General features: G+C 41.0%; 1 protein-coding gene across 10 annotated transcripts in view; it reads right to left on the reverse strand.

The window, feature by feature from the left end:
- The window catches only part of TSPOAP1 (TSPO associated protein 1), a 341,002-nt gene that overhangs the window by 11,002 nt on the left and 303,926 nt on the right, over positions 1–26,074 (reverse strand). For 9 of the 10 annotated variants that reach the window (XM_075196596.1, XM_075196605.1, XM_075196597.1 and 6 more), the window contains 4 exons: positions 21,469–21,555; positions 20,791–20,829; positions 18,413–18,522; positions 7,536–7,607 (listed from right to left, as the gene is read on the reverse strand). In XM_075196596.1, the coding sequence (XP_075052697.1) occupies positions 7,536–7,607; positions 18,413–18,522; positions 20,791–20,829; positions 21,469–21,555 (308 nt within the window). The remainder of the gene's footprint in view (positions 1–7,535; positions 7,608–18,412; positions 18,523–20,790; positions 20,830–21,468; positions 21,556–26,074) is intronic. The other variant, XM_075196599.1, reaches the window with a different exon arrangement.

Here is a 26,074-nt window from a genome sequence, read left to right on the forward strand (position 1 = left end):
AGGATAAATCCTCAACCGAGGATGATAATCAGGACAATATTAGATGTTTAATCACACAATTGGCTATATATTTTCAAGTGATAGTGGACTGGAGTAAAAATTTCACTATCAAACAAAATGACAGTGAAAAGGCAGCAGACTATTTTTGCAGGGCTTTGATAGCGATGGCCAAATACACTGGGGTATCAGACATAAAAGATAATGGACACTACAGAGAAGTTGCTGTTTCAGTTCTAATGAATGGCCTCAGGGAAAACTTGAAAAGAAGGGTGCAAGCTTCATTACCACACTGGAGAGGAATCACTGTAAGTGTTCTCAGGGAGTCAGTTATAGGTCATGATAAAAATATATGTAACAAGGAAAAAGCATAGAGTGATAGGCTAATGATGGTAAGTAACCCAGCACCAGAGGGACTGCACACATGACCTCAGTATAATAACACCTGGTTTAAGGAACAGAAACAATATGAGATAAGAAAGTGTTACAACTGCCATAAAGAGGGACACACAAGGAGATACTGTAAACAGAAAAGATCAAAGACACCAACAGAGACGGCGCACACAAGTCTCAGAGGCTTCTCAACAGTTGCCTGCACACCTCATAACAGCCAATGCCTTGAGGGAGAACTATAGCCAACCCTAGAGTTTAGGTCAGAGCTGTAGTCCCACAACCAGGCAAGGTAAAGGTTAATCTGTGGTAAGTATTAGTGTGCAGGTTACTGATTTAAAAGGTATACTTTGTTGATATTGCTTGTTTGTTTTATGTTGTCACATGCTTGCTTTCCTAATCGCTGGCCGATGGTAAAGAATGAAAATGTTTGTTTCGTTTGTTGTTTAAATATAACTCTTGTTTTTTTCTTCTCACAGATAAGGGTACACAGAAGAAATATAAACTCAGGGCTAGATTTACTAAACTGCGAGTTTGAAAAAGTGGGGATGTTCTAGCTGTCATTTTGTAGAAGGTACTAAATAAATGAAAGCTAGAATCGGATTGGTTGCTATTGGCAACATCCCCACTTTTTCAAACCTGCAGCTTAGTAAATCTAGCCCTTAGTGTTTAAAGGGGTGGGATAGAGAAATAGAAAGATTACTCTTGAAAGGCTAATTAACAATGGATCATTGGAACACTCTGTTTTAGGCTGCAGTGACTCATGATAATTTGTTTGGCTGAGAATCATTATCCAAAAATGAAGTATGTACATACTTTGCTTCAAAATATCATTTTATGTATCTCAGATGAGTCATCAAGAGTTAATTTTTTTACATTTCTCTGTCATAAGTCAGAAAGTCTGTTGAAAAGGTATGTAGTTAATGTGATACCGAGTTCTTAATGAACAAATGACGGACGACACTGGATTGCACGGTTGATGTATGACCCCCTAGTCAAGTATGGGGAGGGGTCATAGTTTAGCAAATGGCTAAGTGGATTAGTGAAATGAATACAGCCATCTTCCCATAGAGTCCAATCCAGCTGTCATTTTAGATGTAAAAATCTCCCTTTCTGCATGTATGTTTGTTTTCAAACCCTTGTAGTCAAATCTTTGTATTCCTATTATTTATTGCTTTCTTATTTCTCATTCTTTACATCTATGCTAGTATCTCTATCTTTCTCTTTCTTTCTCTCTCTCTGCTCTTGTATATATACGAAAAGAAATAGACAGTCCCATTAATGGGGCTAAATATTTTTTTTTACATAAGACAAACTCAGGGATATACACACTAGATTGACATGAGTTACAGAAACAGTCAGGGGTTTGGTGTTATGTGTATAGAAGCTGCTAATTTTAAGCAGAAAGTTTTTTTTTGTGTGGAAATACGATTCATGTTTTTATAGATGCATATCTGTTTTGGTGTTTTTTGTGCCTCCTGTACATAAATGTGCCTTTATATGTATGCACAAAGGGTGGGGACAGGAGATTGCTGGAGGTTAGGCATACAGATATGCATCTCTGTGTAGAACATTGGAGTAGGATTTGTGCCACAAGATATGACATAATGTGAAACCCTAGAAAATGTAGAATTTTCGTGTTTTATATTTTTTACTGTTAAACTGACATGTACTGGGTACTGTTATATTTGGAAAAAGTGTTATAGAAATAGAACCCTTTGTCTTTCTCACTTAGCCAAGTAGCTGAATGTGAGGTACTGAGAATGGCATGTGAGTTGGCAGAGGGAAAATCGATTGATATACATTGGTCTTCAGCATTTTTCTAGTCTAGGGGGCAATGTTGAGGTGACTGAAAAATATTTTATAGCAATACCAGCACATGATTAGGACACTACATAGAGGACTTTATACAGTGACACAGTTACCAACTGAAGTAGCTGCTAGTAAAGTCCACACTTACACACATGACCATACATGGCTGTCACACCAGGGCGAACATAGCTGTCAAATAGACAGCAGGGTTTTATGTGACAGCTAACAAATCTATGTATTGTTTTGTTTTTCATTGTATTGTTTTAGTTTTAAAATGTGAACACACAAACACACACACACACACACACACACACACATATTGGTTAATATATGAAGATTTGGGTTACCTGAATAATTTCTCCAGGTAAAACAAATCCACGTCATCCAATTACCACCATGCAGGATCCTCAAGTATACACTGGTGTACCAATGAAATATGTCTGGGTAAAGGTGTATAGAAATGTGTCTAATGTATTACTGTGTCATACTCAAAGCTTTTGCTATTCAATGTGATCGCCCTAGAGTTATAATAGGTGATAGGGGTATTCATGTTATTGATAATGGATGTATAATGTATGAGTAGTGGTAACAAATCACATACTTTTGATTAGCCACAAACCAGTGTAAACATAAAGTAACGGTACTAGGTAGAACGAATTGAATAGAATAAGAGTTGGAACTTGATTGAAGTGACTGATAGCTTCGACCACTAGTCCTTCCCCGCTACCAAAAGATCACTCCTGGGCAGCCTCTTAACCTGTCAGTTTTTGGGATGTTCTCGACCCCCCTTGAGATGAGATTGTAACTGAGAGGCTAGCTTAGACCTTGAGAGGAGGTAAATGGTGAGACAGCAACCGAGAACGTCCAAAACACTGTTTCCTGAATAGTCACACTAACTGTCAGGATGTTGGATCGGGAGAGTAAGTTGTGGAATAGTAATTTCTTAGGCTCAGGTCATTTGACAGACAGGTACCAGGTGTAGGCTACCAGCATCACGGCTTCAAGGGTAGCAGAGACACACTGGTGCCCATTCCACCCACTGCAGAGGAGCCAACAATCAGAGAAGGGTCCAAAGGGCACTCATGAATCTGTTCTGGAAGGCCTCGAATGCAGTTAATAGCACCTGAGCCAAAGGCTAAGACAGTTGTCCAGCATGAAGTTGTAGTTTTTCCTGTTTTGTGTTTCTCTCATTTCATTCTCTTCTCGGGACGGTCAATTCTTTTAATTATTGGCAGGTGACAGAGGCTGGTTCAGGTAATGATAGTGAGGAATTGGGGATAAAGGAGAAGTTAGTAGCATAATCGGTCCAGCCAATTACTCTATTCAATTCAGGGGTAAAGGAAAATTTGGAAAGCTTGGAGAAAGTGCTAGGGGCTATTGTCTGAGTAACATTACGTCCGTAAGTACATTGACCACATAGTTAAAAAAGAGGTACACCCAGCGATGCCAGTCCAGTAATATTCAGACTTGAGCAGGCTTCCTTGAAAATGATTGTCATTCTTGGGTGGGTAAGGTTTTAGACCAAACATAGTGCTGGGCGTGCTCTCACGTGCCTCAGTGATTATATCAAGTAGGAATAGTTCTCTTTCCACTAAATATTCTTGAGATACCCGAATTATGGGTGGGAGGTCACTAGGGGAAAAGTACAACCCTTAGTCTGGAAGTCTCCCAATGCTTTGCAAGCCGATCACTGTTAAACCTGAGTATTGGGAGACTGGGAAGAACGAACAGACAATAGCCCACCCACAAGTGTTGATGAAAAGAACTGATGACATTATTTGAAGTGTGTATATTAACGCAAGCTGAAGGAGATTGTATATGGCATTATTGATAGACTTAGGATGATGCTATTGATGAACATGAAGTGTTTAAATGTATTCTGAGCTTAAAAGACATGTGTTGGACGGATGAACCTGTTAAACTTGAAAAACTGTAGTAGAGTATTCTGTATTGTTGATACATGTTCTATTGTACTCTGTACCCTTCCAAATAATGTATTACATGTTTTAATGTACCCTTGAAGGGCAGACAAAAATGTTATCTCCAAGCTCCAGAGGTGTACGATCTATAGTAAAAGAAGAAGTCGTTTTGAGGATTAAAACTCTCTCTTATCATAACTTGTTTAGATCTACAAACAGCGTGATCATACACCAAGGGGGACTTGCATTACATAACAATGAAACGTGGTACTGAGATCCTGCATATAACATCTTTAAGGTGATCGTTTATTATACTATCAAAGAGTGGAACTGTCGAAGTCGTATAATTGGATGAACGAAAGTATATTGGTTAATATTGTTTTATTGGTCGATTGCACTCAATATGCCACTCTACACGTGGCATACGGCGATCGCAAGGTAAAATACGCACGTACACACTCGCATTACAACATTTAGTTATTTATATAATTCATTTTCATATTGGTTCCGTTACACAGTAATTTATGAGCAGATAGTATTTAGTTTATTATTAGTTTATATATTATGATTATATGTACACTTCAGTGCTATTTAAGGTTCAGGTTATAGGAAATGTGTCATGTCTGATATCATTCTAATCCCCTATTCATCAGCAGCTGTCCGGTTCCATCGCCGAAGAGATCGCATATTGCATACTCTAGTTATTGATGTTAGGCAATATCTTGTCAGATTGATATCAGACTGTAAAATGCTAATGGACTTGTTGTAACTGGTTTCTGGGCAGGGGGTTTCATCTGGAATGTTGACCTCAGCCTTTGAGGGGGTTGTTTGAACTAGCCTATGATCTGTTTACCCTGGACCCACCCGAAGTCTGGACCTATAGAAGCAAGCCACATCATCTGCATTGTTCTCTCTGTAACACTGAATGTATACTCAGACCACAGTATTCTAAACAGATATACTATGCACTGGGACCCGTGGGGAGCGCAGCGAACGCATGCGATAGCAGCGGTATGTATTTATCTTTCGGTATTGGCTGTGCTGTACTGTACTGTACTGTTGATTATATTATAATAATGAATTGAACTGTTAAATTTTTACATCTGCTAAAATAAATCACTTTGTGCGTTAGAAACACAATACAATCGCCTATGCAATGCTTATTTGAAAACTATAGAATTACTTTAATAATATATATATATATATATATATATATATATATATATATTATACATATAATATATATATATATATATATATATATATATATATATATTATACATATAATATATATATATATAATATATATAGTATACATATAGTATATATATATATATATTATACATATAGTATATATATTATATATATAGTATATATATAGTATATATATATATATATATATATATATATATATATATAATATATATATATCTATAATATAAATGTCTAGTGGCGTGTGTTAGTCTGTCTGTGTGTGGAAAAAATAAAACCAAGCTGCAGCGCCACCTGCTGGGCAGAGTTATACACTGACCTACTAAATTCTTAGTGTGTGTGGACAAAAAAATTCAGAAAGGGCTGAAATTTGGTATACTAAGATGTTTTTAATTTGTTAATTTCATTTGTTAATTGTTAAAAGTGTTTATAAAGATTTAAAAAAAATATATATATATTTCTTGAAGGAGAAGTGACAGTTGGGAGTGGTTGGTGGTTGCCGGGGGTGACAGTGGGGAGTGGTTGGTGGTTGAGGCCTGGGCTATGGCCCAAATGCATGACAAGAACCTTTTTAACACCTTAAGTAGCTTGATTTGGCTGGAATGCATGAGTATCATGCACGGGTTAACTTGTATTAAAATAAATATATATATATATATATATATATATATATATATATATATATACACATATACATACATATATATACATATATATACATATATATATATATATATATATATATATATATATATATATATATATATTACATATACAGATACATGATACATATACGCACGCCTACATATATACATATACACACATACCACATGGCACAGTTTTCTCTACCTCAGAGCACTGGGCCCTGGGTTTGATTACAATCCACAGTACTATCTGAAAGCAGTTTCCTACATGTGCTCAAGTTACCCCCCATGATCTAACAAAGATTCTAGCAAATTAATTTGATTCTGACTAAATTAGCTCCGAGGTGCGTGTATTTAACTGGGATAGGAAAAATAGGCAGTTCTGCTGTCATTGACAGGAAAACCTGCAACACTGTCTGTCAGACATCGGAGACCTAAAAACAGCAATAAAGGTATAGGTACAGTATGTACGCAGACCTCATTACTTAGTAGATATTTAATACGATGCATTAACATTCCATGGGTTTTTGTTTTAAATACAGTTGCACTATAAGCGGCAGCCAGATACTTAGATGTACAGGAAATTAGCCGTTTCACCCATGTGAAAACGCTGTGATGCATAAGCAGTTTAACTGGAACGTAACACAAAAATGCTAGCTCTCACCCTTACTTTTCCCTTTGGCATTTTGCAAGTCTATTACAGGACAGTGGTTATGGCTGATATGTGGTAACTAGCGTAGCAAACTGAACCATGTGAAGTTTCATTTCACATAGGGTTCCTGGAACACAGCTTAGACAAGACCGCCAATTGAGAGCTAACATAAAGCAGGCTGCTATGCTTGCTGCTGCATAACAGCCACAACCATTGTTGACCCCTTGTTCTATATAGGTTACTTAGAACAAAACATTGACTAGACAAATGTTTGTATTGGCCCAGGGCCGGTGCTAGGGTCCATGGCGCCCTAGGCATTTTTACAAAATTGGCGCCCCCCCCCGCAAAAATCGGCGCCCTCCTCCCTCCTCACCCCGTCTTTCCTTACCTTGTCTCACTACCGCCGCCTCTCTGCTCCATCTCCTCCCCACCACTCACTGACACTAGTGAGTGGAGGGGAGGAGACGGAGCAGAGAGGCGGCGGTGGTGAGCAATAGCCTCTTCCCCCCTCCCCGTGCATCTGAATGCTGTGCGGTGGCCGTGACAGGTATGGTCAGCGGTCGCCGCACAGTTTTAAAGTCATTTACCATTCTGTGGCGCCCTCCAGAGCCCGGCGCCGTAGGGAAGTGCCTATCCTTGCCTAATGGGAGCGCCGGGCCTGTATTGGCCTCAGATATAGTTAAACATATTAATTAGGACACCTCTAAGGCACATTTCCTCTAAAACAAGCAAACCTTGTTTATTAACCTCACAATTTAAACAATTGAAACACAGAAACTTCTTTTACATTCATGAAAAATAGTTAGAATGAGGCGTGAAGGTTTGTAGTTACCCATGCAACTTTACCTACAACTTTCAATACAACCTTCCAGTTAACAGTGCAGTATAAAAGTACAGAATAGAACTCACATAATAAAATCCATCTTCATCCATTCGTCCAAAAACGGTTATAGTATCTCCTGCGGTGAAACTCAGCTCTGCCTGGTAGACAGAACAAAAAATATCAGATTAAAACCAAGCAGCATATGTAATGTATCTATCCTGTACATTATCAGGAAAAATAGAATTCATAATCACAGTTAAATTATTTTCTCCAATCCTAATGAAGGTACATGCCTCACCCTAAGTGGCAGGGAACTTTACAAAGAAACTGACTTCTCTTTAGCCAATAAGAGGTTTTTTTATACTTCTGTTAAATCCGTTTCTCTGATTTTATCTGGGGCACACTGCTAACAAGGGTTGACTGTGGGTACTCAAGAGTTGGCACTTAAATTGTTAATTTGACTGCTAACAGAATCTCCTCCCCTCTGCAACCCTTGTAGCTCCTCAATGTAATGTAAAAGCGTCAATGAAGAGAACCATACTGACAACATACAACTAGCAAAATAGGCAGATAGCGAGGGAACGCAGTGTCCCCAAGAGGGAATTAGAAAAATGGATTGAACGTAATTATAAAAAATTCTCTTCTCTTTTTCATCCAATCTGGGGGACACTGGGGATGTTCTTAAGCAGCCCTCCCCAAGGGAGGGAACTCTCTGTCAGGAGACACAACCGGAATGCAATCATCTCTAACAGTAAAAGTGCAGACAGAGGACCAGGAGGCTGCGTGACAAAACTGATCTGCCAATGCGCCGTTATGCACAGCACAAGAAGCCCCCTGAGAGTGAGTTGAATGAGCAGCTACTCACCTAGCAACAGGCTGATCGGAACTAGCATAAGCCTATGTCTAATGGTATATGTGATACACCAAAATAAAAAGTGAATCTGTCTGTCACACAGCAAACGTACAGTCCACATAGACCCGCAGAGCACCGTCAACATCTAACATAGCTAAGGAGCCCTGACCTGAAGAGGCCGCCACCTCCTGGAAAACCAGGACCACAATCTCCTGATTGAGGTGAAAACCGGAAACAACCTTGGACTGGAAGGAGGGAACTGTGTGCAACACAGCTCTGTCCTCATGGAACATCAGAAAGGATGAACGGCAAAGAAAAAGAACAAAACTCTGAAACTCTCCTTGCGAAAGTGATAGCAAGGCGAAAAACCACTTTCCAAGTCAGGAACTGGAACTCAAATCATCTCCAACAGTTCAAATGGAGAAGTCAGTAGGAACTCAAGAACCAAGTTCAGGTTCCATGCTGCCATGGGGGGGCATGTAAAGAAGTTGGATGTGCAGAACCCCCTCCATGAAGGTCTTGTATGTCCAGAAAACCCAACCAGCCTCCTCTGAAAATAGATTGAAAGGGCTAACACCTGTATTTTCAAGTAGCTGAGTTGGAGGCCCGCATCCAATCCATCCTGCAGGAAGGCAAGGAACCTGGAGGGACAAAAGGTCGCAGTTTGACAGGCCCTTCGCTTGCACCAATGTATGTAAGTCTGCCATATTCTGTGGTAATTGTTGGCGCAGACTGGCTTTGCAGCCCCCAATATAGTATTTACCAAACGGTAGGAAAATCCCCTGGACCTCCAGAGGCTGGCCTTCATTAGCTACGCTGTTAAAGCCAGCCAAGGAAGGTGATGAAAGAGACAATGAAGGTGGTCACGTGAGAAGGCAGACGATATCTCCGACCCACCGCCATGCGCTGGACACCTGCACACCAGGCCCAATAGGGCCAATAGGGTAGGGACCCAGTCACGCTGCAAGTTGGTCAGGGGTCATAGGCCCTGGATGTCTTGCAGAATAGGAGGACCTGCCCCTCTGAGCGCAAGAGGCTACCTTTGAAGTTCTGCCCCAGGGGAGCAGAGCCACCTCAAAAGGGCTGACGAAATGACCCAAACCAGGGAGGAAAGAGCTCTTATGTCCCGTAGCCTGAAATATGATGTCATCCAGCTCCGAACCAAAGAGAACAGAACCTGCAAAAGGAAAGAGACTCCAAAGATGTTTTAAATTTCGTATCAGCATCCCAGGAACGCAAACATAAAGTTATCCTGGCTGTGCTGGCTGATGCTCAAATGTAGGATGAAATAGATGCGGCATTCTGAGCTGCCTCAAAGATACCCTGAGGCTTCCATCAATTGCAGTACTAGTGGAACCAATTCAGGGTTATGAAGATCGTCTGCAAGTTGATCTAACCAGGTCTTCATCGCTCTTGCCAATGAAGCTGAAGATAGCATTGGCCTTAGTGATGGACCTGCCGCCACATAGCTGGGTGTCAAGAAGCCCTCTCTACCTATGCGATCTGTGCCATCTTTAAGTGCAGCCGAGCCAGGTACTAGGAGAGTGGTATGTCGCACCAAACGTGCTACTGGTGTGTCCAACCTAGGCACCTGTTCAGATCAGTAAACTCAGCAGAAGGAGGAAAGCAGACAACCCGCTTTTTCTTCCACTTGAACTGGCCAGGTTCAGATGCTTTAGTGTCATCCAAGTCCAATAAATCTAAAGCTCGAAAGACGGCCAGGACCAAATCCTCGACCCCCGGACACCTGGAAGGTTCCTCCAAGCCCACAAATTGTTGACAGTCAGAGTCCCCAAATAATCACATTTCTCTTCAGATGACCCTTTTGAGTCAAAGACATATAAGAGAGTATGAGTGGCTCAGTGCCGCTTACGAGGCGCGTGAGGACTAGGTAACTCAAGAAATTATTTCATTTTTTCCAGGCTCCATACCAAGGAAGTGGACCAGGTTCCGCCTGGGAAACAGAAGGGCCTTGAGGGACGAAAGAACCCATACCCACCACGACATCAGCCAGAGCACCGGCTGAAATAGGGGCCACTGGTACAAGAGCTAGCGTGACAACCGCAGACAGTGTAGGTATCTCTGTCAGACAAGCAAGCAGCTGAACTAGTGCTGCCACAGACTGTCCCAGTGCAGCTGACCACAGAGGTTTTTCCATATAGAGGAGCACAAGTTGCACCTGGGTTCTGTTGTCCTCTGGGTAGCTTGGCCTTACATTTGGCACAGGTAAAATATTTAACCCTAGGTGCCTTAACCTTGTTGGACATTGTCCAGTAAACACACAGTTGCAAGAGTACTGATTGAGTACCTGCAAACTCAATACACAGAAAGTAAAAAGCAAGAAAACAGAGAGAATCTCATACATACAAGGACCCAGAAAAATGCGTGTGAGTAAAGATGGTAAGTTCTTCACAGGCCAAGAGCAGTAGCCCCCAATGTATCCATGGCTGTATTACCAACTATATTACATACTTAATCCCCCCCCAAGCCACAGGCCAGTATATTGAAAAAACTGACTGTGCACAGAAAAAAATAGAAAAAAAATTAATTTATACATTACTGTGCAAAAGTTTTAGGCAGGTGTGGAAATTATGCTGCAAAGTAAGAATACTTTCAAAAATAGTGCTAATAGTTTATTTTTATCAATTAACAAAATTCAAAGTGAATGAACAGAAGAGAAATCTAAATCAAATAAATATTTGGTGTCACCACTCTTTGCCTTTAAAAGAGCATCTATTCTTCTAGGTACACTTACACACAGTTTTTGAAGGAACACAGCAGGGAGATTGTTCCAAACATCTTAGAGAACTAACTACAGATCTTTAGTGGCTGTAGGCTTTCTCAGATCCTTCTGTCTCTCCATGTAATTCCATAGTACGGCCTTCTGGCCAGTCTTCTCTGAACAGTAGATTGGTGTACCTGGGTCCCACTATTTTTTTCCAGTTCTGAGCCAAAGGGCTGGAGAGAGGTACAATAATGAGTTTCTGCAGAATTAGATGCAGCAGTGTCCCGTCCTAGATCCTCTCAGGAGTGTCTGTAACTGTGTCAATGCTTTAGAATGGCACCAAGAGAAGAGACCATCTAAAGGAGGGAAGCACTGATCTGAGCTCTCGGGCTCCTCCCCTGACTGACCCTTTCGTACAGCTGTCTGGCAGACAGCCGGCTCCCTTGTATATCTATGGCCATTAGCGGTGGTTTCTATGCTTGCAACTGCATTCCATCCCTTGGCTCCCGTTGCCGAGCTGCAATGTGGACCAAGTATCCCCTTCGACTAATGAGCAGCTTGGTACGCTCCATCTTGAAAACACGGTGCTCCATGCTGAACTGGCAGTGCTAGTCAGACTGTGCACTATTGAGAAGCTATAGTGGCGAAAGCTACTGGAACAATAGAGAGGCTCTCACCTCCCACATCTCTGAGGTCTGCCACTGGCAATAAGTTCCCAGAGCAGACCATTACCTGTAAAGTAAAATAATAGCTGCAGCCCAAAATTAAGCCCAACTCCTTGGGGACTTTAAAAAACAAAAACACGAGGAGCTTCTGTCAACAGTAAGATTAACTTAAAGTGCACACTCCTGAGTCCACTCATACATTATTTCTTCAAACTCAAACTGAGATCTACGAGATTCAAGTTACTGTATGTCCAGCAATTGCAGTTATCAAATGAGATGCAAAAAGATATCTAGTTAGATCTAGTGTCCAAGAACAAATAGACCGCTGACTGCAAGACATTACTGGCAACACTTCCACAAAACCCACATTTACCAGTTAGAACTTGGAGAAACTGTGGACTAACCCATTTTGCAGTCTCCAACAAATAATCAAACAGCCTCATAAAGCCTTAGTCTCAGAAATATTTTTCCACTCTTGCACAGAGAACAATTAAACACTGTAAGAGGCTTTCCTATTAATACTAGAGATGTTCACTGACCCCCGTGTTTTGAATGTGTATTAACTTGTTTTGGTAAAACTGCCCTCACGTGTTATGGTTTTGGATCTGTATTTTTCTTAAAAATTGCTAAAATATGCTAAAACAATCACATCATTTTGCTCTTTTTTGTCCCTACATTATTACTAACCTCAATAACACTAATTTCCAGTCAATTTTGAACACCTCACAAGTCACAATATTATTTTCATTCACTTTCGGCCAAAGACTGCAGCGAGCTGGCTGGTTACTAAGCACTAGGGCAACACCTTAAACACACGGCAGTTCATAGCACATGTAGCACGCTGTCATTGTCAAACAGCAGTGGCAGAAAAGAAAAGTGATGCAAGATGAAGTTGTCCTTTGGCTTTGCCATCGACCAACCCTTATGTTAGATATTAAAAAGGACATGTAAAGTTTAACAAAGCAAGCTCTTTTGTGGCTGAAATGCATGGTTTATTTGGGCCCCCAAAAAACAAGCTACCAATAGCTTAGCTGCCTTTAGCCCAACAGTGCTGTCAATGAACTCTACAGTGGCAAGATGTTGTTGTCATCATCCTCACCATCATCAGTGTGTTCATCATCCTCACACAATATTAAATCATCCATGGTGGAATCTACCACTGCAGAAGTCTCTGTACTTTAATGTAATTGGTGGTAAAGGCCTTCCTCATGGAATTTGCAGTTCATTTTGATGAATGTCATCTTTTACACATTTTAGAAAGTAGCCTCCTACGCCAATCACTGACAAGGTTCCCTGCTGTGCTGAAAACTGAGTATAAACTGGAGGGCTTAGGTATTGCAAAGAGTTTGTATATGGGTCTCCAAATTGCCTTTTTTTTCCTCCCAGTATGTAAAGGGGCTGGCTGACATGTCTATTTGTACGCTGTCATTAAAATAATTCTCCACCATTCTTTGGATGTTGATAGTAGGATCAGGTGGAGTTACGGCAGATGTGCCACTAATTTTGGTCAATTCTTTTAGAGTAGACCATACCAGATATCAAAATGTTGTGCTGAGTCATCTGCATCATCATGGTTGTCTTGGTGAAAGCTAAGTTTTGTAAAGCACACAACAGTTTATACCACATGCAGGTAACATTGGCACACAGTGGTAGCTGAAAGGAAAAGTGGTGCAAGATGATGTGGGCCCTCCCACCCACCCTTCTGTTGAATCTTAAAAAGGACATGCACACTTTAATAAACCAAGCACCTTAGCGACAAGGAATGCCAGTTTTGTGGCTGAAGTGCTAGGTTTGTTTGGGCCTCCACAAAACAAACTAACAATGGGCTTAATGCAGCTAATCTAACAGAACTCTGAATGAACTCTACAGTGGCAAGATGTTGTTAATCATTCTCAGCCTCATCAGTGTGTACATTACCCTTACACAATATTAATTCATCCCCGCTGAAATCCACCATTATAGAAGTCTCTGTACTTTGATGTATTTGGCGGTAAAGGCCTTCCTGGTGGAATTTGTAGTTCATTTTGTTGAACATCATCTTTTACACATGTTTAGGAAGTAGCCTCCTACGCCGATCACTGACAAGATTTCCGGCTGTGCTGAATACTCTTTCTGAGTACCCACTGGAGGGTGGGCAGCTTAGGTATTGCAAAGTGTCATGCTTTTTAGTCAATTCTTTTAGACCAGACGTCAAAACGTTGTGCTAAGTCATCTGCATCATCCCTGTGTCTCTTGGTAAAACTACGCTATTTCCAAGCAGCAGTTGCCTGAGAAACTGGAGGGGAGACCACTTGAGCTGTCAACTTGCTCACCAGGAGCTCATTGCATCGCGAGATCTAGGTCAGTTGGAAGCAAACAGAAGACCTAGCTCTTAAACCTAGGATCAAGCACAGTTGCCAAAATGAAGTGATCCGATGTCAAGATTTTGATAATTCTTAGATCCTGGCGAAGAGAATAAAGTACTTGATCTTCAAGTCAGAAATACTTAGCATAATTGCTTTGTTTCATCTCCTCCTTCAGTTTCTCAAGCTGCTTTTCCAAAAGTCTAATTAAGGGAGTCACTTGGCTCAAGCTAGCAGTGTCTGAACTCACTTCCCAGGTGAGTGCTTTGAATGATTTCAGCACCTTGCACAACACGTCTATTCTCCACTGCGCTGGACTAAAATACATTCCCCCTTGTGGAGTAAGCATGGATGGCTTTTCGCTGTACCTCCATCCTCAAAAGCATATAAAGGGTGGAATTCCACCTTATTACCACCTTTTGCTTTAGTTGGTGGCAGGGAAAATTAAATTGTTCTTGTAGCTGCTGCAATCTCCTACATGCTGTTGCAGAATGCCACAAATGACCCGAAATTTTACAGGCCACAGGCAGCATCTCCTGCACGTCCCTGTAATTTTTCAAAAAGCTCTGCACCACAAACTTAATTATGTGAGCAAAACAGGGAATGTGATATAATTCGAAAAGCTGTAATGCTCTCAGAATATTGGTGGCGTTATCAGAAATGACATATCCTGAGGAGAGTCCAAGTGGGATAAGCCATGTATCAATGACATCTCTTAGTTTTTGTAACAGATTGCCAGCTGTATGCTTCTTATTGAAGCCGGTGATACAGAGTAGCCTGCCTTGGAAAAATCTGACATAGTTGGGTACATGCTGCTGCTGTTCATGCTTGTGAAGGCGAATCACCAACCCAGTGGGCTGTCACAGTCATATAATCTTAAGTTTGCCCAGTTCTGCTTATCCACATATTTGTGGTTAAGTGTACAGTCGGTAGAATGGCATTTTGTAGCCCAATAATTATGTTTTTACGAACCTTCTGGTAGAGGTGAGGAATAGCTTTTCTAGTAAAATGGTGTGGCAACGGAATTTGGTAACAGGGACACAAGAACTCAATTAATACCAGCCACATTAATAGTGGATATTGGATGCAGATCTGATACTAGCATAGGCGCCATGGCGTCTATGATCTGCTTTGCGACTTGGTGAACGCTTACATACTTGCTTCCTCTTTCAAAGGATTGTTTAACAGTCAATTGTTGCAAATTACTAGTAGTCGTCTTCTTTGCCTGCTTCTGGGATGAAGATCCACCCCCAGCAGCACGGGCACGAACGCTAAAATAATACCGCTGAGGAATCCTGGATAGTGGAGGAATCATCTAGCCTTAGCAACTTGGATGCAGGACTAAATCCAATCACTAGTGACGATATTGATGAGGACGGTGTTGTGGGTGTAGATTGCAGGTGCTGGGATCTAGGTGAGAGAAGGGAGCTAGCTGATGCTGGACTGCTTGTTATTTTTTTAGCAGAAGTTTCTGATTTTCCCAAAAGCTGCAAATGAACTCTCTTTAAATGGTGTAACATGGACGAGGTTCCTAGATGGTTAAGGTCCCTACCTCTACTGACTGTGGCTTTACATACACTACCAATGGCTAGACAACTGTTGGCAGGATTTGGGTAAAAATAATTCCAGACATAAGAGGTGGATTTTTTGGTATTATGCCCAAGCATGACAATGACCTTTTTCTTATCACTGGCAAGAACTGCTTCCACTGCTGCAGGACTTACACAAACATCATCAACATCCTCATTAGCGCCGTTGTCGGCTACACAAATATCCCACTCATCCTGTTGCAATTCTAAAGTGGCATCCTCAATTTGTGTAACATCGGCTACACTTGGGCAGCTCATCCACACATCTGCAGAAATACTGAAAGGAGGCTTCTTTATGAGTACAGTATTAGAAAGATCAGGCTTACACATAGCACTCTCCAGGGATTTGTGATTTTTTTCTAATGCATTACTGTTTTTTCCCAGCTTTACTTTTACACTTAAAAGTATTTGGGCACCACTTTTTGAGTCAGAGTGACAAGGTCTTGCATAGTCATGACTGACCTTACAAGACGATGCCTCAACGACAGTTGCAGAACATTATACAGAAAGGCGAAGGCCTGATTCTTTCCTTGTCACTGCGTGTGTAGGATGGCATGTTGGCAATTTAATTTTTTTCTGCAGTTAATTTTGCCTTGATTAAAGGCGTTTTTTCAATACAGCGCTAGGCATATTTTGTATAGATTGTATAATTCATAGTTTGTAATTATTTTGTTTAATAAAAAAAATGTTTATGTGGATTAATATCTGTAGTACAGCATGTTTTTTAATGTTTAAACGCTGATTTTGTTGTAGGCAACAATAAATATAAGCTTAATTTGATCGATAATTAAAATTTGTATTCCTGTGAGTGGTTGTGTAGCTAGGGACCCCAGTGCAAAGCTTTACCCAGGGGCCCAAAATGTTGTTATGAAGGCCCTGACTTCAGCCTACTTCTTCTTAGATCTATCCCTCTTTGTTTCACTGTGTTCTCTCTCATCTGACTATGTCCCATATATACCCCTGTGATAAAACAATGTTGATATCCCCTTAACCATCCTGACCCTTGTTTCTCGCAAAATGTGGAGCATAACATGTAGTTTTTTTTAGCCCTGTTAATGTTCCTCAGCTCACCAGAGTTCAAATGCAATGTCTAATTACATGTGGATAAGGGAACATTGTAGCCATGCCTATATAGGAGACTTTTTCATTGTATGTTACCCATTGTAAAAATGTGTTTCTTGTTATTGCAGTAATGCTGTCAAGCATTGTTTTAAAATTGAAACCAGGTGGTTTATGGGTAAGGATCATGTAGGGTCCAGCCCATTTTGACAAACAGCCACTCTCAGAGGATCCCACTATCTAAGGTCACCCCTGATGCAGCCCCTAGAGCTTGGAAAAACTACAGGGTATAGAGGATAGAGTGAGACACAGGGAAGGTTGTGTCTTTTTTAATTTGATCCTGTGAAGAACTCCAGCATTGAGGTTTAGGCTTCTGCTGGACTGAGCATTCTGCTTGTACATCTGCAGCTGAGAAGAACTCCAGGTCTTGGCTTCTGCAAGTCAAGACATAAGGGTGACTAACTCCTTAAGCTAGTGAGCAGATAATGTGGTAAGCCTGTCTGGCATTTATTTAGTGTTTGACCATAGTATTCTAGTGATTGCTTTTATTACAATTAATGCACTGTTTTACTTTTCTAACTGCACTTGCCTGCATTAGAAGGTACTGGGCAGGCTTCCCTGGCATTGTAAGGTACCTCTGGGTGATCAGCCAGCGTGAAATGAGTAGAATTGGGCCAGATAACCCGGAATCTTCACAATCACCTTTGAACCCATTATCTTTCTCATCTACCGTATGTCCTTTCAGCCCACTGTACCTCTCTTATGTATGTTCTTTCAACCCACTCTGTCTTTCATCTCTCCCCTTTATCAGGCCATGATCTCTCATATATACCCCTCTTCAGTCCACTGAATCTCTCTCATGTATCCCTCTTCAGCCCTCAATATCTCCCTCATCTAATTTATCCATGTTCAGCCTTAAATATCTCTTATCTATTCCCTTTCAACCCACTGTATTTATTTCATCAATCCCCCTTCAATTCACTGTATCTCACTCATCGATTCCTCTTCAACCCATCAGATCTCTCACATATATCCCATTTCAACCCACTGTACCTCTGTCATCTATCCCTTTTCAGCCTACTGTGTTTTTCTCATGTCTTCCCTTTCAGCCCACTGTACCCATTTCATCTATACCTTTTCAGTACCTTCAGTGCTCTGGTGTCCCTTGCGGCAGGGGCGGGCTGGCCCGGGAGGCAGGGGGGCATCGCCCCCCCCAGGCCGCTCGGTCAGGCCGCTATTCGGGCCGGGGGGTAGGCCGGCCGGCCGCCCCCCCGGCTGCAAAATACTATGCTTTCCCCCGCGGCCGCATCTGATGACATCAGATGCGGCCGTGTCAGCACACAGGCGGCCGCATCACATGACAGGGGATGCGGCCGCCTGTGTGCCCCCCGGCCACGCCTCTCCCAGCCCGCGCCTGCCTTGCGGCCATCCTAATTTAAATTACTGTTCCTTTTCAGGCCTCTGTATCGCTCTCAGATTTGCCTTCTCAGCCACCTGTACTCTCACCTAATGTTTATCTCCATTGTGTGCTCCTTCAGTGTCTACTGACTCATATCTGAGTGCATAATACTATTTTTTAATGAGGCTAAGAAAGGTGTATTGTTTGAGGCACAAAGTAGCGTTAAATTGTGCAAAGGGGTGTTACCTAATAAGGAAGCTAATTGGGAACGATCCCAGATGTTACTGTCTATTACGCACAATAAAAACACAAAAACAATAAAAACATGTACCTCAGCATCCAGGTTTGGAGAACTGTCTCTCGGATTATAATCAAATATAGCCATCATTGGTCTGGAGGTGCTCATATCAGAATTTCTTTTCTTCGGATGTTTATCTATAGCTGACAATCAAAACAATATCAAACAATGGAATAACATTTGCTATCATCTAAAAACCCATGTATAATTACTAGGTTTAGGGCTGTAAGTGCACATGGGTAGATGACTGGCTGAAGGACAGCAAGCAGACAGCTCTTATAAATGAAACAGATGGGGGTAAAGTTATTAGCGTACCTCAATGATTATTATAACATTTATATAGGACACTTCTATGTAAGATTATTAACCAAGACATAGAAAGATTTGGGTAAAATAGCAGGTTTTGCAGGGCTATACAAAACAAGGTTCCATATGCAATTTATAAAAACACATACATTGCAGCTGGAAGACAGGCAGTTTTAACATCAGCAATAAAAGTAGTTCTTAATTGTAAGGAGAGCTAGACTGTGGAATTCCCTACTAAGCATGGTAGCAATGACAGACTGAAAAGTATTTCATGAAGAACTCCTGCCACTAAGCAGAGCAGTTAAGGAGAAAGAGATTGGGGGATTGATTGATCACTAAAAATATACATTTGTCTGCAGTTTTTTTTTTATTTTCAAGAAACCTTTAGCTATAATAGGAGTGATTGATCCATTAGATTTTTTTTGTTCACCCAACTTTGACAGTTTAAACCTTACCAAACTTGAATGGAGCTCTGATTTGACCCACTTGATGAATAATGATTAGGACAAAACTCTGGACTCCTTAACCACCATTTGTTTATGAAGAGAAAAGCCTATTCAAATGTGCTGTTTTTATAGAGCATACTTTAGTCCAGTCAAACTTGCCCATAAGAGCATTACAGATCTATTATGCTTCAAAAGTGGAATGGATAGGAGCTTCTTTTGGAATTTGGTTCTCTCATTTATCAGCTACAACCTTTCTACCCAGCTCTCCACACTCCTGAGATATGTCTGTTATGATTATTGGTTGAGTCTATTCAGTTAACTAAAGACAGACTTTTCTTCCTTCTTATTCTGTGTTCTACTATCAAAGCCACTGCTTATGCATCGATGATCCTAAAATAACAACTATTTCAAAATGACTCAATTTAATTAACGACTCTTGCTTATTAAAAATTGACTTACACTAGCCATTGATATTTGCAGATATTAACTAACATATTTGGTAGATGGACAAACTGCCATCATACAAATGCTTCAGTGACTTGATCTAAATTGAGTACTGTTCTTATATAAGCAGGTTTGTATAAAATCTATGGTATTGTGTGAGAGATGTCTGTATAGAGGCTGCCTTTGTGTGCAGAGTAATGTCCTAACTTGCAGCATCTCATTCACACTCTATACCATGCTTGCCAACTCTCACGGAATGTCTGGGAGACTCCTGGATTATGGGTGGGTCTCCCGGGAGAGTACAGCAGCCTCCTGCATCTGTCCACTTCCAAGTAAAGTGGGCAGAATTAAACCCAAAATGCACCGACCCCTTCACCCCCACCCACCTCCACCCCGGCAGCTCCCTGACGCCGACTGCCATAAGTTGGCAAGTATGCTCTATACAACTTTACAAACAATGTATAGTTCAAGAACCAAGGTAATTAAGAAAGGGTGTATGACAAGCACAAACCTCCATACTGTGCATTATGACACATTTGTGCATCTGTCAGAACTCTAAGGATTTATACACACACTGGCGTTTGCAATGTGTTTTTTAAAATACAAGTAAAAACACATGTAAACCATGTTGCGTTTGACATGAGCTTACAAGTGTATTTAATCTGTGTTTTTTTAAACAGGCATCTGTGACAAAACGGGATTATTATTATTATTACCATTTATTTATATAGCGCCACTAATTCTGCATCGCTGTACAGAGAACTCACTCACATCAGTCCCTGCCCCATTGGGGCTTACAGTCTAAATTCCCTAACATACACACAGACGCAGAGAACGACAGACACACACGGACAGACAGACACACACAGACAGACTAGAGTCAATTTGTTAGCAGTCAATTAACCTACCAGTATCTTGTTGAGGCTAAACGGAAGTGGAAACCCGTCTTAACTTATCTTATTGAGTTTACAATCTTCAGATGAATTTATGTTTTCGACAGCATTGATGATCGCAGTACAATACAACAAAAAACATTAAGAAAAACTTCTTGTTGCATTGTACTGGACGTAACGCAAGTTACATACATGTAAAAATAATTGGTCTTGAGTAAGATCCTTTTCATATTTACATCTGTTTTCATGTACTTGTGTTAGGAACACAGATTTGTGGTTAGGCCATTTTAGTGTATTTGTAATATGTATGAATGGTATTCACCTGCTGCATTATTCTCCTCTTGAACAGAAGTCAACTGCACTGCAAATATAAATAGAAAACAGAACTAATTATAAATCTGCTATTTTCAGGCCAAATATCACAGATTTAGTATAATCCATTTTTATACCCAAAATATTGTCCATTTCACATTTAAAACTTTTAAACAATAATAAACTTACTGACTGCAGCAATGTTTTGGTGTTGCATTATTCACTACAATGCAAGCAGATATCATAGTTTTAAATCAGTTACTGCTTACAATATATAGGACTGCACTGCAACCAGGTATATTGATGGTCTACACATGTAATAAAAAAGGGTGTCATGATTGGAAGGGAAATGCTCAATTCAAAAGTCATAGTAGCTATAAATTACTTCAGTATAATCCCATCCTCTTTTCAGATCTGTAAGTTTTCTCCTGAACTGCACCATGTGATCTACATTGCTCCATCAAATCCTATAATAATTCCACTCATCTTTCTTCATAAAATGCCCCCAGGTAAAAAAGAAATGAAATTTGCTCCAATTACCATGTGGATTGGAAATTTAAAACAGGCATCAAAAAACATTTTTGCTGCTTTCCGGTACAATAAACAAATAAGAGTTTAACTACATCTATAGCAACTACGGTCAAGCAAAGCATATGGAGGACATTGAGCAGCAGAAGGAAAGACAGACCTTTTTTGGAGCGCCGGGGTTTTGGAGGAGGAATGGCGATGCGGCCAGGAGGAGCAATAGAAGTAGGAGAAGAAAAAGCTCTGATTTCTTTAAGACAAAAAAGAAGCAGCACAAAGAAGAAAAAGCAGGAGATAGTAAGCAGGGTTTCTACAGGAAATGCAACAAATACATTCCAAAATACAGGATGAAAACATGGCACAGCTTAGAAAGCAGATAGCTATAAAGATTAGAGATGGTCACTGACCCCCGTGTTTTGGTTTTGGATTCGGTTTTGGATCTGGATTACCGTCGTGTTTTGGTTTTGGTTTTGGTTTTGCAAAACCTCCATTGCGTGTTTTGGTTTTGGTTTTGGTTTTGTTTGGTTTTGTTTTGCTATTTTTTGGGAAAATCCATGTTTTTGGGCCTAAATTAACCCAATTTAGTGCTCCAACTGTTTTAGAGACAAGTAATCTAATTGTTGAGGTAATAAATCATCCCAAAAAACAGTTTAATTCTTCGTTGGTAGGCCTATTCTACACACAAAACAGATTGTCTTCCTCTCCATCTATGCATATTGGCAATGCAGCCATCGTCTTTGAATGTATATTACACCCTACACTTATAGTTAAATATGTAAAGAAATGGAAAAAGCCAGTTTGGTTTCTGTCTCTCAAGGCCCCCCTCCACTTGTATAAAATACCAAAAAATTCAGCCATTATAGACTGTACAATATTAATTGACATGGAGAAAGCCAGTTTGGTTTCTGTCTCTCTAGGCCCCCCTCCACTTGTATAAAATACTAAAAAATTCAGCCATTATAGACTGTACAATATTAATTGACATGGAGAAAGCCAGTTTGGTTTCTGTCTCTCTAGGCCCCCCTCCACTTGTATAAAATACTAAAAAATTCAGCCATTATAGACTGTACAATATTAATTGACATGGAGAAAGCCAGTTTGGTTTCTGTCTCTCTAGGCCCCCCTCCACTTGTATAAAATACTAAAAAATTCAGCCATTATAGACTGTACAATATTAATTGACATGGAGAAAGCCAGTTTGGTTTCTGTCTCTCTAGGCCCCCCTCCACTTGTATAAAATACTAAAAAATTCAGCCATTATAGACTGTACAATATTAATTGACATGGAGAAAGACAGTTTGGTTTCTGTCTCTCTAGGCCCCCCTCCACTTGTATAAAATACTAAAAAATTCAGCCATTATAGACTGTACAATATTAATTGACATGGAGAAAGCCAGTTTGGTTTCTGTCTCTCTAGGCCCCCCTCCACTTGTATAAAATACTAAAAAATTCAGCCATTATAGACTGTACAATATTAATTGACATGGAGAAAGACAGTTTGGTTTCTGTCTCTCTAGGCCCCCCTCCACTTGTATAAAATACTAAAAAATTCAGCCATTATAGACTGTACAATATTAATTGACATGGAGAAAGCCAGTTTGGTTTCTGTCTCTCTAGGCCCCCCTCCACTTGTATAAAATACTAAAAAATTCAGCCATTATAGACTGTACAATATTATGAAAAATGGACAAAGCCAGTTTAGGGTCACTCTGTCTATGACACCCTACCCTTAAGGATAAATTGCCCTAACAGCAGCCTTTCAAGATGGTATGTGATATGGAAATGCCACAAGTCCCTTTCCTCTTTGGGGGTAGATTGCACCCTACACTTACATAGAAAGTTTTAAAAAGATGTTATCGGCATCATCTTCAGCTTCATCCTCACCCTCATCAGTGTTATCGTCATCATCACAGACTATCAATTCATCGCCGCTTGAATCCGCCATTAGAGAACAGTCAGTGCTTGCATGTCTTGGATGGTGAAGGCCTTCCTCGTGGAAGATGTAGTTCATTTTTATAAACATCATTTTCTCCACATTTTTGGGAAGTAACCTTCTACGGCGATCACTGACTAAGTTCCCTGCTGTGCTGAACACTCGTTCAGAGTACACACTGGAGGGTGGGCAGCTTAGGTATTGCAAAGCAAGTTTGTACATGGGTTTCCAAATAGCTTGCTTTTCTTCCCAGTAAGGAAAGGGACTGTCTGACATTTCCATATCAACTACCTCTTGAAAGTAATCCTCCACCATCCTTTGCATGTTTATACTCATATTGGATGGACTTATGGGCAAAGTGACACTTTGTTTTGAAAAATCCTTCAAACCAGCCCAGATGTTAAATTGTTCTCGTCTGCCCCCTGTGTCTTCCCTGCTTCTTTTTTGGAAATTTAATTTTTTACGAGCAACAGCTTGAGAAAGTGAAGGAGGACACGTCGTCAAGCCGAGGCCCAGTTCAGCGGCCAACTTGCTGAGCAATAGCTCCTTGCAAAAGTTCACATCTCGCTCATTTACAAGTAAAGACTCAATGTAGGTTTTAAACCTTGGATCAAGCACAGTGGCCAAAACGTACTGATCCGAGTTCAAGATCTTAATAACTCGAGGATCATTGTGAAGCGAATTAAGTACTTGATCGACAAGGCCAACATACTTTGCTGAATTGCTTGCTTTCAGCTCCTCCTTCATTTTCTCAAGCTGCTTTTCCAATAGTCTAATTAAAGGAATGACTTGGCTCAAACTAGCAGAGTCTGCACTGACCTCACATGTCACAACTTCAAATGGTTTCAGCACCTTGCACAGCACTGAAAGGATTCCCCACTGTGCAAGAGTGAAATACATCCCCCCTCCTTTCCCAATGTCATGACTTGTGCAATATGCTTGGATGGCTTTGCGCTGTTCCTCCATCCTCTGAAGCATGTACAGGGTGGAATTCCACCGAGTTACCACCTCTTGCTTAAGTTGGTGGCAGGGCAAGTTAAACTGCTCTTGGAGCTGCTGTAATCTCCTACATGCTGTGGCTGAATGCCTGAAATGGCCTGAAATTTTACGGGCCACCGAAAGCATCTCCTGCACCTCACGGTTGTTTCGTAGGAAGCTCTGCACCACCAAGTTGATGGTGTGAGCAAAACAGGGAATATGTTGGAAATCACCCAGCTGTAATGCTCGCACTATATTGTTGGCGTTATCTGAAATGACATACCCTGGGGAGAGTCCGAGTGGTATAAGCCATGCATCAATCACATCTCTCAGTTTGCGTAACAAATTGTCAGCCGTATGCCTGTTAGTGAAGCCGGTGATACAAAGAGTGGCCTGCCTGTGACAAATGTTACGTAGTGGTGTACATGCTGCTGCTGTTCCTGCTGGTGAAGGTGAATGACCAACCCAGTGGGCTGTCACAGTCATATAGTCTTTGGTTTGGCCACTTCCACTTGTCCACATATCTGTGGTTAAGTGAACAGTGGGCAGAATGGCATTTTTCAGCGCAATCTCTACATTTTTACACACTTTTTGGTATAGTTGTGGAATAGCTTTACGGGAGAAATGGTGTCGCGATGGAATTCTGTAACGCGGACACAAAACCTCAATTAACTGTGAAAAACCAGCTGCGTTTATGGTGGAGATTGGACGCAGATCTAACACTAACATTGCAGCCATGGCGTCTGTGATTCGCTTGGCGACTGGGTGACTGCTGTCATATTTGCTTCCCCTCGCAAAGGATTGTTTCACAGTTAATTGCTGAAATGTAGGACTGCTCATTTTATTCACCTGCCTCTGGGATGACGATTCACCCCCAGCAGCAGCAACAGCAGCAGCAGGACTAACGCTTTCTTCAGAGGAATCAATAATAGTGCCGGAGTCATCCAGCCTTAAGTGGGATGCCGGGCTAACTCCGAGCGCTACTGAGGATATTGATGAGGATGGTGTGGTGGGTGTATTTTGTGGCCGTCGGTATGTCGGTGAGCGGAGGGTCTTAGCTGATGAGGGAGTGCTTGTATTCTTTTGGGAAGAACTTTCAGCTTTTCCCAACACTTTGCCATGAACTCTCGTTAAATGGCGTAACATAGACGAGGTTCCAAGATGGTTAAGGTCCCTCCCTCGACTGACTGTGGCTTCACATACACTACAAATGGCTATACAATTGTTGTCTGGATTTGGGTAGAAATAATTCCACACATAAGAAGTGGATTTTTTTGTTTTATGCCCAGGCATGACAATGGCCTTTTTCTTGTCACGTGCCAGAACTGCTGCCACTGGTGCAGGACTTACACAAACAACCTCATCCTCATCAACATCCTCATTAGCGCCCTCGTCGCCTACACAAATCTCCCCCTCATCCTCTTCTAATTCCAAAGTGGCATCCTCAATTTGGGTATCACCGGCTACACTCGGGCTATTAAGGCACACATCAGCAGAATGCTCACGATTAGACATCCCACTGTTGGATGGACTCTCCACAGGGATTGTTGTCATTTGTGAATCAGAGCAAATATTCTCCTGTAATGCCTCACTGGTATCTTGCAGCTCAGCTTTGACGCGTAACAGTAGTTGTGCACCAATTGTAGGCTGGGTAACTTTTTGGGATCTGCCACTAATAGCCAAAGGTGAAGGCCTCATTCTCTCTTTGCCACTGCGTGTGTAGAATGGCATGCTTGCAATTTTTTTTTTATCGTCACTTAACTTTTGCTCAGTTACACTTCGTTTTCGCTTCAATACAGTAAATTTTTTTTTGGTTTTTGTTTTTTGCACTAATTTGAAAACACTCTGTTGTTTGACA

This window comes from Mixophyes fleayi, chromosome 2 (assembly GCF_038048845.1).
Source record: "Mixophyes fleayi isolate aMixFle1 chromosome 2, aMixFle1.hap1, whole genome shotgun sequence".
Classification (NCBI taxonomy): domain Eukaryota; kingdom Metazoa; phylum Chordata; class Amphibia; order Anura; family Limnodynastidae; genus Mixophyes; species Mixophyes fleayi.